The 17,431-nt window shown below is 26.8% G+C and overlaps 1 protein-coding gene across 1 annotated transcript in view; it reads right to left on the minus strand.

Moving 5' to 3' along the window:
- Nucleotides 1–9,914, minus strand: part of gse1a (Gse1 coiled-coil protein a) — a 43,612-nt gene extending 33,698 nt beyond the window's left edge. Inside the window, 2 exon segments of the mRNA XM_073831661.1 lie at nt 9,736–9,898; nt 9,900–9,914. Of these exon segments, the coding sequence (XP_073687762.1) occupies nt 9,736–9,898; nt 9,900–9,914 (178 nt within the window).
- Nucleotides 9,915–17,431: the final 7,517 nt, after the last annotated feature.

A 17,431-nucleotide genomic window follows, 5' to 3' on the forward strand; every position in this document is an offset into this window, starting at 1 on the left:
GCCATCTCCCTGCGGTAAACACACATCAACACAAACACACTCACACCGCCGTAACGCACCGCTTTACTGTCATCAAAGACCGCTCCAGTGTGTGTTAAGCAAGCGCACATACACGTCTGACTAGTCTATGACACTCCAGACTACAAAACAAAGACGCTCTTTGTGTCTCACAACCAAATGGATAAAGAGAAAAACTTCATGGGAACATTATATCACTAGTAATTACTCAGAGCTCCAGAATACTTCATTCTGATTGGTCGAAATCACCACTGAGTGCTCCAATATGTTTGTATAGCATTGGCTAAATTGTATGGAGTGAATTCAGGTTAAGTGAGATTTTTTTTCATCTCAATGACAACATTTATCGGATTTCACCCCCATTTCATTCTGTTACCAGTGTGCTTACTTTTATATCTCTCTTATTAAGCATAAACATCATGTTCATTTAAATAAAAATAATTCAGATGTACATTTTTTTCATTTATTTTATTTGTCTTCAAATATAAATTGATTTATGTATTAAGATAAAAATATTACCATAATCATTTTACTGGGGAGAAAGCATGCAATGAAACTTGCAATGGCTAGAAATGAAATTAAAGGTTTAATAAATTATAAATATTTAAAATATATTTTTTTCTATATTTGATTATTTATTTATTAATAACATCATATATATATATATATATATATATATATATATATATTTTTTTTTTTTATAAATACTGCTACCATATCATACCTTATGATATTAAAATAATATTTAAAAAAATAATTAATTAACTGAACATTCATTAGGTCATTTTAAAATTCATAAAAAATATTAGATATACATATAATCATTTATTTTCATCTGTTATTAAATATAAATTGATTTATTAAGCGATGAAACTTACAATGGCTAAAAATAAAAATAATTAATAATTAAAAAATATTAAAAATTTGCTTATTTATTTATTAACAACATAATATAAAATTAATTCATTTTTAAAAACACTGCGACCATACCTTATGATATTAAAATATTATTCTTTTTTCATTAATTAACTGAACATTCAGTAGGTAATTTTAAAATGAATAAAAATGAATTAACTGAGCATTCATAAATATACATGATATTAAAATAATATACTAAAATAAAGTATATATTAAAATAGTAAAAAATATATATATATATTTATATTAAAAATAGAAAGTTAGGAGAAATATTGAAGGGGAAAAAATAGAAAAAAATTATAAATATATGTTTCAAATATCATGACTGACTGTTTGTTTATTAATAATGTGGTATATAATTCATTTATTTAAATGTGTTGTTGTAATGAATAAATATTCTATCCTACTTATAAAATGTTTTACATTTATTTATTTTTATTTGTTTTTTATTTACATTAATAGACATAAATAAAGCAAATTTACATTATACTAAAATAATATATTAAAATAAAGTATACATTAAAATAAAATAAATATTTTATATAAAAAATAAAAACCTGAATAAGGTGAAATATTGAGGGAAAAATAGAAAAAAATATAAATATTATAAAAATATTTGTTAAATATAATTTTTTGTATACATTTATTTAAATATATAGTTTTAATGAGTAAATATTTTTTCTTACTTATCAAATGTATTTGATATATATATAAACCTGAGCAATTATATTATGCATATATTTTTAAATATCATAATTGTTTATTTGTTTATTGGTTTATTAATAATGTTTAGTAATTATTAATATAAAAAAATCATATATCAATGTATTTATTTAAATATAGTTTTAATGCCCCACATATTTTAAAATAATAAATTATAAATAAAGTATATAACAGACTTAATTAATTAATTGACAATCCATTAAGTGATATTACAATTAATTAGATGTTATTAAAATAAATAAGTATTTTCATAATTAAATATTTATTTTCATATATGATCAAATATAAATGCAAAACTTGTTATATATAAATTTAATTTTATTTAATTAAATATTAGACAGATATTATATTCTACATAAAAATATGTAAATTTAAATAATAAGACTAGTTAAGCAATAGTGAAAAAGAAAATGAATATACAATTTAATAACTAAAAATTAAATAACGTTAACTAAATTAAAACTATTATAATATATAGAATAATATATATTACAATTGAATACAACCTCATTTCATTCTGAAGTCTTACTATACCTTTACATCAAATATAATTCAATAATACAATTAAAATTAATCAAATAAATCAAATCAAATTCTATATTAACTGCTTCCATCTTACAAAACAGCCCTGGAGGACTTCATCATTTATTTCCTGGCAAGCATGAACTTGAAGTGATGCCTAGAAGCAAGAAAAAGAAAATGTCACTTAAAAAAAAAAACACAAAGACAAAACATTTATACAATTTATCTAACATTAAAGAATCTAATACTGTAACACCATTCTAGTTGCTAGGCAGATTATTTCCTACACTATAATGGTTTGCACTGGGATTTTCAAAGCATGTCAGTAGATAATAAAACAATTTTAGACTTGAATCAATAGTTCCGATCCATGCATTTATCTATTTGTCAACTCTCCGTGTAATAATGAGGATAACGTACATCCTGCCGCTGATAATGAACGGCAGACTCTACATTATCCCTCACAATATGCACTTCTTGCGGTTTCGATTGCGAGTGAGAAATGACTTTCCTTATTAAGCCAGAAACCTACACAAAGCTCGAAAACCACACAAGCACAGAAAAAAACCCCAGAGCCGCTAAGAGCAGTATCTATATAAGACAGCCAACACAAAGAGTAAAGTAGGTCAGGCCTCCTCAGAGCGCCGCTGTCTGCCGGAGACACGATAACAGCGCTCACGCTCAACTACTGCTTTACTCCTTCTGTGGTCAATTTCACTTTAGTCTTGCACATATCTGATGTATTTCTACCCAGAAAGCTCTGACAACTCATACTAAGTGGTTTATACAAAGGGAAGCGTCACTATTACTGTTGGCCGTACTCATGGTTAGGGGTTTTTCAAAGCCAAAGAAACTCGTCCTACACTGTCTGTGCTGCGGCCATGGATGATACCTCATATCACGCGACGACTTAGCATATGAATGTATGTTTTTTGCTTGGTAAACAATAAAACAGGTGAAAAAAACTCCAAAACTAACATTGAAGGTGTGATTTGGACCAGGAGCTATTTGGTAAAGGCACAAAATTACAACTTCATCATTACAAATGTCACAATGCAAAATAAAACAAATAGTAAAACAAAAAAGGAACAAAGCAAGAATATTTTTTTTCAAAGCAAATCAAAAAGATACAAAAATAAAAACAGTAGAACAAAACAAAACAAAACAAAAATCAATGAAAATAAGCATAAATAAATACATCACAACACAAATCACAAAAAAACAAAAAATACAAATTAATCAAATACATATTCAAATATAAAACTAAAAAAATAGATTAAAAACTAAATGCAAAATAAAAAAATAATGAAACAAAAAAGAAAATCACAAATATATTAAAAATGTCACAAATATATAAAAATAAACAATAAGAAATACAAATGCAAAACAAAATGCTAAATAAATTACGTAGTAAAACCGAAAGGAACAGTGAAAATAAATAAAATTACAAAAAAGAAATGGCAAAAATGATTAACAAAAAATGATAAAGTAGAAGGAAAGTAGTTAAAAACAGCAGAAAAACTACTGTAAAAAAACAGAACAAAATAAAAAAATAAAACAATCACTAAACAAAGTAAAAAAAAAATACAAAACAAAAAAATAACAGAACAAAACACAAAGAAAACAAATGAAAATGCAAAATCACAAAAACAAAAATAAAAGTAATAATAACAAAAAATAGCAAAAAAAATGAAAACACAAAAATCACAAAACAATATGTATATATATATATATATATAAATGAATTTAAAATGCAAAATTACAAAAAAAATGCAGAAAACTAACAAAAATCGCAAAACAAATCAGGGGAAAAAAATACAAAACACAAAAGTGGAACAAAAAATAAAATAATAAAAAATAATTGAAAATGCGGAAATCACAAAAAAACAGGGAAAAAAACAAATACAAAGACAAAAAAATGGCAAAAATGATTAACAAAAAATTTATAATAATAATAATATTAATAATAATAATAATAATAATAATAATAATAAAGTAGCAGAGAAAAAATAATTAAAAAAACATCAGGAAAAATAATTTCTGTCAAAAAATTCAGAACTAAAGAAAAAAATAAAACAAAGTAAAAAAATGACAAAAAAAATGCAAAATGAAATACAAATGCATAAAAATATATTAAAATGTAAAATCAAAGAACAAATAAGAAAAAATAAAACGCAAAAATAATAATAAATTACAAAACAAATAAAAAATACAGCTATGAAAACAGACATATTAGCACATATAACAAAAAAAAATAAATCACAAAACAAATGACTATATATATATATATAAATGCCAAATACAAAATAAATAGTAAAACAACAAACCAAAAAATACATTTAAAAAATCTGAAACAAAAACAAAAACATGGCAGACGTATGAGCACATGTAACAAAACTCAACAAAAATAAATGAAAACACAAATAAAAAACTAAATAAAAAAATTAAATCACAAAACAAATGACAGAAACTACAAAAAATGCAAAATACAAAACAAACAGTAAAAAAAATACAAAAATAACATAGCAGAACAAAACAAAAATAAATAAAATGCAAAAAACATCATGAAACAGAAATACAAACATATTTAAAGACATGACATTTAAGTGTATTTTATTTTACCATAAATGCTTGTCAGTACATCAATCAGTACCCTTTAAAAATATTTCAAAACTGCATATTTCAATGAACTGCATACAAAAACATACTTGCATAGATCAAACATGCACTTATAAGTCCAACTAACTGCATTTAACACACATTTAAATAATACATTTTCATTTAATTGCAAATGCATTTAAGTGTCCAAAAAACATTACCTCCAGTTCACACTTACGTATATTCTTTTAAAGTGTATTATTCCTATACTAACTGCTCTTTAAATGCTAAAGTGTAAGTCTTTTCTTTTTCATAAAGCCAGCAACCCACAGCAAGCAAACAAACAAGTTTCCTTCTTTATACATTTACCATATGTGTATATGAAAGCTTTGGCAATATTTGACTTGTTTGCATCTGTCAAACACTAAGGAAACAAAGAAATATACGACAACCAGCATCAACAAGGACACACACACACACACACACACACACACACACACACACACACACACACACACACACACACACACACACACACACACACACACACACACACAGAGACAGAGGAAAAGCCCCAAAGCCACTAAAGCCTTAAACAAAAGACAGCTTTTCCAAACAGGCTTAGCAATCTGAGACAGAGCATTGACTGTCATTGAATTACCCTAGTCAGAGAGCGTACCAGCGCATAAAGTGACAAGCAGAGGCCGAGCCGTATGCGCAGCGTGATAAACTCACACAGACAGCAGTAAAAAGACACTTAGACCAGCTCTATAGAAATTACTGGCATACAAGCTCTTAACCAATCAATATAATCCTTTTCTCTCTGTCTCAGAGCTTTCCAGAGAAGAATATAATGATCGCTCACAATGCATCTCGTCGATAAACACACGGCCAAACCACGTACGCTCCGGCTCCTTCCACAAGACGCTTGTTAAACCCCACTGTTGTTCTTCAAAACATAATGCAACCGAATGTCTTTTCTTTCAGACCATGTTGTTTTCGTTTAACGCGGAGCGAAACGTTTCTGACAGATGACAATTTCGGAGATCTTAAATGGCAAGACTACATTGTGTAAAACTTGACATTGTATGTAATGTTTTCTGTCTGTGTGTGTGTGTGTGTGTGTGTGTGTGTGTGTGTGTGTGTTTGGCGTTGACTATTACAATTACACAGACAGATGGGCAGCTAAATGTTGTGCCAGCCATCTGAAATGCTGCAAACCCATATGCAAATATTATTCAAATCTATTCACAATTTGTTGACAGAAAGCACCACCTACACTCATACACACGCTGGGCGAAGAATGGCTGTCTATATTACACGCGTGCATATGGCGGCGGGATTGTTTACATGCTGCTTTAAAAGACTTACTGCAGATACGGTAATGGTAGTGACGCTACCACGCATAATATATCAGTGTGAGTGTCTGAGCAGTGGAGAAATGAAAGAAAAGGCACAAACCAATAATTAATCAGGAATACAAAAAAACAAAAACAAAAACAAATAGTAGAACTAAACAAAAAACAAATAAAAAAATAAAACAAATCACTAACGAAAAAAAAGCAAAACAAAAATAGCAGAAAAAACAAAGCATAAATAAATGAAAATGCAAAAATCACAAAACAAATCAGAAAAAAACTTATCAGAAAAAAAAATAAAAAAATAAAAAATAAAAAAACTGGAAAAATTGTGAAAACGCAAAATCATAATAAAAAAAGATGAATGTTAAATGCAAATATCACTAAACAAATCAGGAAAAAAAAAAAAAAAGAAATAACAGAACAAAACACAACGAAAGAATAAATGAAAAAATTACAAAACAAAAACCAGAACAAAAAAATTATATAAAAAATGAAAACTCAAAAATCACAAAATAAATCAGAAAAACAAAAAGCAAAACAAAACATGAAATAAAAATAAAATAAAATAAAAAATATGAAAATCAGAAAACAAATCAGTAAAAAAGTACAAAGACAAAACAACAAAAATACAAAAAATAAATTGCAAAAATGATAAAAAAAAATTAATAAAAATAAAGTAGCAGGGAAAATAATAATAAAAAAAACAATTTCTGTAAAAAAAAAACAGGCTAAAGAAAAAAGTAAAACAATCACTAAACAAAGTAAAAAAAAAATAGCAGAACAAAACACAAAGAAAGCATAAATGGAAATGCAAAAAAATAAAAAAATGGCGAAGCAGAAAAAAACTAAATGAAAATGAAAATGCAGAAATCACAAAACAAGTCAGAAATAAACGAATAAAAAAACAAACAAACAGTGGAACAACACAAAAACGAACAAAAAATTGTGAAAATGCAAAATCATAAAACAAATCAGGAATGAAACAAAAATGCTAAATGCAAAAATCACTAAACAAATCAGAAAAAAAGAAATAGCAGAACAAAACAGAAAGAAACAATAAATGAAAATGCAAAAAATTACACAACAAAAATAGAACAAAAAAATTAAAACACAAAAATCACAAAACAAATCATAAAAACTAAAAACAAACAAATTGCAGAATTAAAAAAACAAACAAAAAAAACAGAACAAAACAATAACAAAAAATAGCAAAACATGCTGCTTTAAAAGACTTACTGCAGATACGCTAATGGTAGTGACGCTACGACGCATAATATATCAGTGTGAGTGTGTGAGCAGTGGAGAAACACTACAGAAATGAAAGAAAAGGCAAAGTCACAAACCAATAAACTAAATAACAAAGCAAACATGAAACAGAAACAATGTGAAAATAATTTAAAAATAACAAAAGATGAATCAGGAATACAAAAAACAAACAAACAAATAGTAGAACTAAACAAAAAACAAATTTAAAAAAATCACTAAACAAATAAAAAAATAGCAGAAAAAAACAAAACAAAAAAATGAAAATGCTAAACTCACAAAACAAGTCAGAAATAAACTAATAAAAAACACAAACAGTGGAACAACACAAAAACTACCAAAAAAATTGTGAAAATGCAAAATCATAAAACAAATCAGGAATAAAACAAAAATGCTAAAAGCAAAATTCACTAAACAAATCAGAAAAAAACTAAAGAAATAGCAGAACAAAACACAAAGAAGTAATAAATGAAAATGCAAAATCAAAATAAAACAGAACAAAAAAATAGCAAAAAAGGAAAACAAAACAAATTCAGAAAACGAAATAAAAAAAACAAATAGCAGAATTAAAAAAAAAAAAAAAAAAAAATATATATATATATATATATATATATATATATATATATATATAGTTGTTCTAATTTGTTTTGTGTTTTTTATTTATTTTCACTGTTCATTTTTGTTTTACTATTTATTAATCAAAAATAAATGAAAATACAAAATTACAAAACAAATGCAGAAAAAAAAACTAAATTGGGTGAAAGAACTAGATCGCAAAACAAATCAGGAAAAACAAACAAATACAAAGACAAAAATACATATAAAAATGGCAAAAATGATTAACAAAAATTTAATAATAATAATAATAATAATAAAGAAGCAGGGCAACAATAATTTAAAAAAACAGCAGGAAAAAAAAATTCTGTAAAAAAAACAGAACTAAAGAAAAAAATAAAACAATCAAAAATGCAAAATAACAAAAAATGCAGAAAAAAAACTTAAAAAAATCGCAAAACAAACAAAAAAAAAAATACAAAACACAAAAGTGGAACAAAACATAAAATAATAAAAAATAATTGAAAATGCAGAAATCACAAAACAAACCTGGAAAAAAAATACAAAGACAAAAAACACAAAACAACAAAAATTAAAAAAGAAATAGCAAAAATTATAAAAATAAATAAATAAATAAATAAAAATAAATAAAGTGGGGGGGGGGGGCAGCAGAAAAAAAAAACATATCAGGAATACCAAAAACAAACAGCAGAAGTAAAAAACAACTAAATTACAAAACAAAATAGCAGAGATAAACATAGCAAAAATAAATTAAAATGGCAAACAAACAGTGAAAGAAATGAAAACTGAAATGCAAAAATCACAAAACAAATCAGAAAAAAATAAACAAAGGAAAAATAAAAGGAAAAGCAAAAATAAAAATAAAGAAATTAATGTAAAATCAGAAAAAAAATATTGAAAAATATCCATTAAATAAAATATACAAAAGCTTAAATACAATGTACAAAAATCACTAAACAAATTAAGAAAAAACAACAATAAAAATTCAAAACAAAAGAAATAGCTAAACAAAACAAAAAAAAATGAAATAAATGTAAAAAAAAAGCAGAAAAAACAAACGAATCTGGAATACAAAAAACAAATAGCTGAATTATTTTTACTTGTATATTTTTATACCTCATAGAGAGATTTAGACCTCATCTGAAAGCTGAATAAGCTTTCTATTTATGTATGGTTTGTTAGAATACAACTATTCTACAACTATTTGAAAATCAGAAATCTAAGAGTGCAAAAAAATCTAAATACAGAGAAATTGCTTTCAAGTTGTCCAAATGAAGTTCTTAGCAATGAATATTACTCATCGAATATGATACATTTACAAAATATCTTAAAGGAACATGACCTTTACTTAAAATCCTAATCAGATTAAAATCAATAATTTTGACCAATACAATGTATTTTTGGCTATTGCTACAAATATACCTGTGCTACTTGGTTTGTGGTCCAGGGTCACATATGAAAAAACAAACAAACAACAAAATGCAAAATAAAACAAAAAAAACTGAACACACACACAAATAAATAAACAAAACAGATCAGAAAAAAGCGACCTACAGATAATCTGATTCATCTCTAAACCATACAAAAACGAACAACTTTAAAAGACCTGTAGTTGCGGGTGTAAATGAACATGGGTGAAACCAGGACATATAAGTGCAATAGTGTTATTGCACTACTAGTAAAGATCTGCAGCAACATATTCATCATGGCATCACGGGTGAGATGATGAAGACTGATGGGTAAAGGGCGCGCTCACCTCGTGGCTCTTCGGCCTGTTTGGCTAGCTTGCGGAGAGCGGCGGCGAATCCCGAGTGTCCCGACTGGGCCGCGGGGCTCCCGCTGATGGGCGAAGGAGTGAGGGGGCTTACAGTGGCCATGCTGCATGGTGCTGCCGAGATCATGCCTAATGGTGGACACCCCTGGCTCATGGCTCATACCTGCACACACAGAGACATTCATTTATGTTCAGAATTGAATTCACAAGAGGAAATGTAGAGCTTGGCTTTAGCCTGTAAATACGACTCTGCGACAGCCACAAATTTAAGATTGAGTTCAATTCAAATCATTCACACTATTTTTATGTTCCTCCAAACGAGTAAAACCACATGCTTTGATTCACACAAGCTCTGATTCAAAGATGAAGGAGTGGGTTTGGTAAAATTAACCCTATCTGTATTATATTTGATACACAAATTTCTAAGGCCACTAAATTATCAACATAATTTAGGAAAACCTGTTGTAAACAATCACCTATGCCTTCTGTCATCTGATTGATAGTTTGTAATTTTTTGTATAAGTGCATATATTTTAGTATAATTGCAAAAACACGAATTTTCAGGTAGTGGTCCTTGTGTCTTTTTAATGGTTTTATTTATATTGTATATGAGCAATGATTTTTTTTAGTACAATTTCAAGATGAACAATTATTGGACTGAAGATAAATTTTTGGTTTACTTAATTGTCCATATATATTTTTTTTTAGAAAATCAGTGTTAAAATAAGTGTCAAATATGAACACTAGTCTTTTGAGGAACATTTATTTGTTCCTCACACAATCATCATTGTATTGCAATAAATGATAATGCAAAATAAATAAATCACAAAACAAATCGGAAAAAAATTAATTTGAAACTAAAGTAAATGAAAACACAAAAATCACAAAACAAATCAGAAAAAATTACATAAAAAACAAAAAACAAAACAAGAGTACATGAAAATGCAAAAACACAAAACAAATCTGAAAAAAAACTACATTTAAAACAAAACAGACAAAAGTAAATGAAAACACACACACACAAAAATCACAAAACATATTTGAAAAAACTACATTAAAAACAGAAATAAAACAAAAGTAAATGAAAACAAAAATCACAAAACAAATGAGAAAAAAAAACAAAAATTTAAACAAAACAAACAACAAATGCAATCCATCCAAACAAAAAACATCCATCCTAACAGTAAATGAAAATGCAAAAAAGAGAAAAAAAACATTTAAAACAAAAACAAAACAAAAGTAAAGTAAATAAAACCGCAAAAACAAAACAATTTAGAAAAAACTACATTTAAAAAACAGAAACAAAAGTAAATGAAAACGTAAAAATCACAAAACAAATCAGGAAAAACTACATTTAAAACAAAACAGAGACAAAAGTAAATGAAAACACAAACACAAAACAAATGAGAAGAAAATGCATTTGAAACAAAACAAACAAAACAAAAGTAAATGAAAACACACACACACACACAAAAATCACAAAACAAATTTGAAAAAAAACTACATTAAAAAAACTGAAAAAAAACAAAAGTAAATGAAAACAAAAATCACAAAACAAATGAGAAAAAATATACATTTTAAACAAAACAAACAAAACAAAAGTAAAAGACAACACACACACAAAAACATCACAAAACAAATAAAAAAACTACATTAAAAAAAAACAGAAACAACACAAAAGTAACTGAAAACAAAAATCACAAAACAAATGAGAAAAAATACATTTAAAACAAAAACTAAACAAATCAGAAAAGCAATAATCAGAAATGATAAACAAAATAACATGACAAAACATACCAAAAAAAAAAAAAATAGAAATTAAAATAGACAAACATAATGTAAACATAAATGAAAACACAAAAATAAAAAAAACTAAATGCTAAATAAATAGCAATAAAAAAGCAAAAACAAATGAATAAAAATGTAAAATCCCAAAACAAATCTGAAAACATTTTCAAAAAATAGTAATACAAAAAGCAAAAACAAATGAATAAAAATGCAAAACAAAAATAAACATTCAAAATACTGTATATAACAGAAAAAAACTATTAGCAAAATAGAGGAACAAAAATAAATAAATAAATAAATCAGAAAAACATCAAACTAAATGCAAAATAAATAGCAATAAAAAGTAAAAACATAAATAAAACAAAATCACAAAGAAATGGTAATTACTGCATAAAACAAAACAAACAACAAAACAAAAGAGAAACAAAGCAAACATGTATAAAACAAACAAAAAATAAAATCACAAAACAAATCAAAAACTAAATGCTAAATAAACAGCAATAACAAAACAGAAAAAAGCAAAATACTATAAAAAACTGAGTGCAAAACAAACAGCAGAACAAAAAAACAACGCAAAGACGCAAACATAAATGAAAACACACACAAAGAAAAAAAAAATCACAAAACAAAACTGTAAATATTTTATCTCAACAATAAATATTACATAAGCTTTAAATAGAAAACCAAGCATTAAAATATAATCTTGCTAAAGACATATTGTGAGATATAGAGTGAAAACTGATATTTATATGCAATTTATGTAAGTAGTCTACTATTCTGTTATAAAGATTGATTTGATTTACATTACAAACACCAGAAGTTCACCTTATTCTTTGTTCATAATATCAGCAACGGCACCTTAATGCATATTTTTGCACAGTTTATGAATCTAAACATGGTGTTTTTTGCTCCCCAGGTCTGAGCTCCATATTCTCAACATATCAGACTAGATGTGACATTAAAGCCTGATGCTTTAAACATGATACTCAACAACAACAAAAAAACACATACTTTGTATTAACTAACAATGAATTGCATAAGCTGATAACCACATTTATTTGCATACGTTGCTTGCAATGATTTAGCACTTGATAAATGAACTGGTTTGCCTAGAAAACCCGAAAAGGCAACCAGTATTCAACTATGACAAGGTCAGGCCACCTGTCTGAAAATGATTTTACATTTACATTGCATTTCATATTTATTCATTTAGAGCAGATTTATCCAAATTTTATCCAAAGTGGAAAACTAAAACAGAAGCGATTCGTTTTAAAGTGACAATAACACTAGAAATGCAATTAGAAGGTTTATTTTTCTCATCTTTTTCTTAAGATAAAGGTTTGGACAGACATGTTAGACATTTCACATGTTAAGCTCTAAATCTAAACTGTGAGTTTTCTACAACTTCCTTCCTTCGTGTATCTCTCCCTCACACCTCCAGCTATCATTCACGGCCAGCGTTTCTACCAGGAACAAACAAAAGCTTGCTTTATCGTGATAAACTCTGCCTCACCCTTGCCCTTCTGCTGAACTGAGCAAAACAATTAATAATGAACTTATGGCAGTTAGGAGAGCTGGCAGCAGCATCCTCTGCCATCAGCCACAACTTCATTACGACTTAATGGAGCCTTACGCATCCAAACACGCGGAGCAGGAGAACATAATATGTCCTGTGCTTGAACTAAACAGATTAATCCGATTAATCTTAAATAGTGCTACACTTCAGGCACAATATAACACTTAATTAGCAAGTTGTTCCCTATATATTTTAGCTGCCAAACATAAAAAAAAAAAAATCTGGTAAGATTTTTGAAAAAAAAATAAACAAAACATGACAGAAAATAGCAATAATGCACAGGGCATTACGTCTTCTGTAGTGAAAAAAAAAAAACTAAACGTAATCACCTCTTACAGCTTTTGTAGTGAACTAAAAATAAATTAAAGTAGAATAAAACAAAACATGCATGCAGAGTTTTTTTCTCAGTAAACTAAAAAACAAAATCAAATAAATAAATAAAATAAAACAAAACGTAATCACCTCTTACAGCTTTTGTAGTGAACTAAAAATAAATTAAAGTAGAATAAAACAAAACATGCATGCAGAGTTTTTTTCTCAGTAAACTAAAAAACAAAATCAAATAAATAAATAAAATAAAACAAAACATGGCCTCTTAGACCTTTCGCAGTGAACTACAAACAAAATAAAGTAAAGTAAAATACAAATAAAATGCAAATTCAAGTTAAACTATGAAGTAAAATACAACAAAACCTCAACAAGACCTCTTTAGAGCTAAAAAATAAAACAAATTAACAAATCAAAAACACTTCTGTAGTGAACTAAAAATAAAATAAAACTGCATAGCTTCTTACAGCTTTCATACTGAACTTAAAAAAGTAAAATAAACCAAATAAAGCAAAGCATAAAACAGTATGTAAGGCATGTTAGAGCTTTCATAGTAGACTACCAATAAAATAAAACAAAATAAAGTAAAATACAACAAAACAAAAAAATGCATAGCTTCTTACAGCTAAACTAAGAACTAAAAAATTAAAACAAAAGCAACAAATACAATAAAGGAAAATTAAATAAAAACCAAAACAAATCAAAACAAAAACATATGGTCTTTTAGAGCTTTTGTAGTGAACTAAAAAATAAAACAAAAAGTAAAATAAAACAAAACAAAACTTCTTTAAAGATTTTTTTAGTGAAAAAAATAAATAAAAATAAAATAAAAGTATATATTTTATTATATATTTCATTATGAACTACAAATAAAATAAAACAAAATAAAAACATGCATTACGACTTTAAAGATTTTTCCTCTGTGAACTAACGATAAAACAAAATTTAAAAATCTAAAACATAAACCAAAACAAAACAAAAGGCCGCTTAAAGCTTTTGTGGTGAACTACAAATAAAATAAAACAAAAAATAAACTACAATACAATAAAACAAAATGAAAATGAAAATGCATAGCTTTTTAGAGCTTTCATGTTGAACTAAAAATGAAATCAAAAGTACCAAATCAAAACAAAAACATATTGTCTCTTAGGGATTTTGTAGTGAACTAAAAAATAAAACAAAAAAGTTAAACAAAACATCCAGGACCTCTTTAGAGCTGTTGGTTAGTTAAAAAAAAAAAAAGTAAAAACAAAAAACAAAATGTGTATCGCTTCTTAGAGCTTTAATGGTCAACTACAACTAGCAAAACAAAACAAAAAGCAAAAAAACAAACAGCCTCTTAAAGCTTTTGTGGTAAACTACAAATAAAATAAAACCAAAAGTAAAAGTAAAATACAATAAAACAAAATAAAAATGCATAGCTTCTTAGAGCTTCTATGTTGAACTAAAAAAGTAAAATACAACAAAACATGCATGCAGAGATTTTTTTTTCTCAGTAAACTAAAAATAAATAAATAAATAAATAAATAAAATAAAACAATAAAGTAAAACAAAACATATGGCCTCTTAAAGCTTTAATAGTGAACTACAAACAAAATAAAACAAAATAAAGTAAAATACAAAAATGCACAGCTTCTTAGAGCTTTCAAGTTGAACTAAAAAGCAAAATTAAACTAAAAACCTCAACAAGACCTCTTCAGAGCTTTTTTCTTAAAGAAAAAAAAATAAACCAAAATTAACAAATCAAAACAAAAACATTCTTAGGTCTCTTTTGCTTTTGTAGTGAACTAAAAAATGAAACAAAAGTAAAATAAAAACGTAAAATAAAACAAAACATGCAGGACCTCTTTAAAGCTTTTTTTTAGTAAAAAACAACAATAAACAATATATATATATATATATATATATATATATATATATATATATATATATATATATATATATATATATATATAAATTCAATAAATATAGTAAAACAAAACAAATTAAAACAAAATGTATTGCCTCTTAGAGCTTTCATGTTGAACTCAAAACTAAAACAAAAGTACCAAATCAAATACAATAAAGTTATACAAAACAAAAACACACACAAAAAAAAAAACATATGGTCTCTTAGAGCTTTTGTAGTGAACTAAAAATTAAAACAAAAAAGTAAAACAAAACATGCAGGACTCTTAAGAGCTGTTTTTTAGTTAAAATTAACAAAACAAAACAATGCATTGCTTCTTACAGCTTTCACACTGAACTAAAAAACTTTTTTTCTCAGTAAACTAAAAAATAAAACAAAATTAAGTAATCAAATAAATGAAGTAAAAAAAAAACAATAAAGCAAAACAAAATGTATGTCATTGAAGAGCTTTTTATAGTTAACTACAAATAAAATTAAAAAAATAAATAAAGTATAATACAACAAAACAAAAATGCATAGCTTCTTACAGCTTTCATATTGAACAAAAAAAATAAATAAATAAAAACATGTATGATCTCTTTAGAGCAGTTGTTCCTCGGTAAACTAAAAACAAAAACAAAATTTACAAAACAAATAAATAAAATAACACAAAACAAAACAACAGAAAACATATGGCTTCTTAGAGCTTTCGTAGTTAACTACAAATAAAATAAAACAAAATAAAGTAAAATACAATAAAAAAAACAAAAGCGCACAATTTCTTAGAGCTTTCATATTAAACTAAAAAATAAAACAAAAAAGTAAAATAATAGAAATCATGCTTGACCTCTTTAGGGCTTTTTTTCTCAGTAAAGACTAATAAATAAAACAAAATTTAAAACTAAAAAATATAAAGTAAAACAAAACAATAAAATAATACAAAACAAAACATATGGCCTCTAAAAATAACAATATAAAAAGTAAAACAATAGCCTAAAACAAAAAATGTGGTTAAATTAATGCCTAAAACTAAAAATGTGGTTAAATTAATGATTATTTTTAATACACCATCCAAATAAGCTTCATAAAAAAAGTTAGTTGTAATCCTCACATAATACAGGATAATAAACAAGTGCACCATTGTAACTGAGACCTGCCATAAGGCAAACGACCATATCCGTCGCTCTCTCCAATCCTGTTAAGGGCTTAACAATCAAATCATCATATCATGTGCTCTTGAAACACAGCTGTCTCCTTTTTACTCATTTGCGTGCCACTTTTCTTTATCTCCCTCCATCTCCCCTTCTCTTGACAAACATTCTCAATCAATCCGCAACTGAACTCACACCCGCTCCCCATCCCCTTCCTCTGGTCTCCACCGCTCGCACTTGCCCACCTGGATAGTGTCAATCAGAGATAACAGAGAGTCTCCGGCCGCTGTGGAAATGAGAAAAGCCACAGGTATCTTCCAGCACACACATACACACAGCCATTCTGGGAGAGACGGCCCTCTCAACACAGAGTGATTTATAAGCTGTTATGTTAAGGAGTGGGACAAAGATAACATTTATTACTGTGGGACGCTGGCATCATTTAATCACCCTTTGTGTTGTTACAAACTCACATGATATATAAATATTCCATAGAAAACAAAATAAGATATTTAGAAGAATGACCAAGCTGCACTTTTACAGTAAAGTAAATGGGAATTAGTGGGGGCTCGTCCAGGATTTGAACCAGGGACCTCTCATCCCAGATGAGCTCCCATAAATATTAGACCCCAGTACCCCTAGATCACTTCGGATTGTAAAACACATTAATATCAAAGTATTTACAGAAGCAAATTCTTTATAATTCCAGTTTCATATAGATTTTACACCAAATGGGAATTTATGGGGGCTCGTCCGGGATGAGAGGTTCCTGGTTCAAATCCTGGACGAACACCAATAAAAGTTAGACCCCAGTAACCCTAGATCATTTCGGGGTTGTAAAACACATACTAATATCAAAGTATTTACAGAAGCAAATTTAATATGATTCCAGTTTCATATAGATTTTTTACCAAAAGAGAATTAATGGGGGCTCGCCCGGGATGAGAG

The sequence above is a fragment of the Garra rufa genome, chromosome 25 (assembly GCF_049309525.1).
Source record: "Garra rufa chromosome 25, GarRuf1.0, whole genome shotgun sequence".
Taxonomy (NCBI): Eukaryota; Metazoa; Chordata; class Actinopteri; order Cypriniformes; family Cyprinidae; genus Garra; species Garra rufa.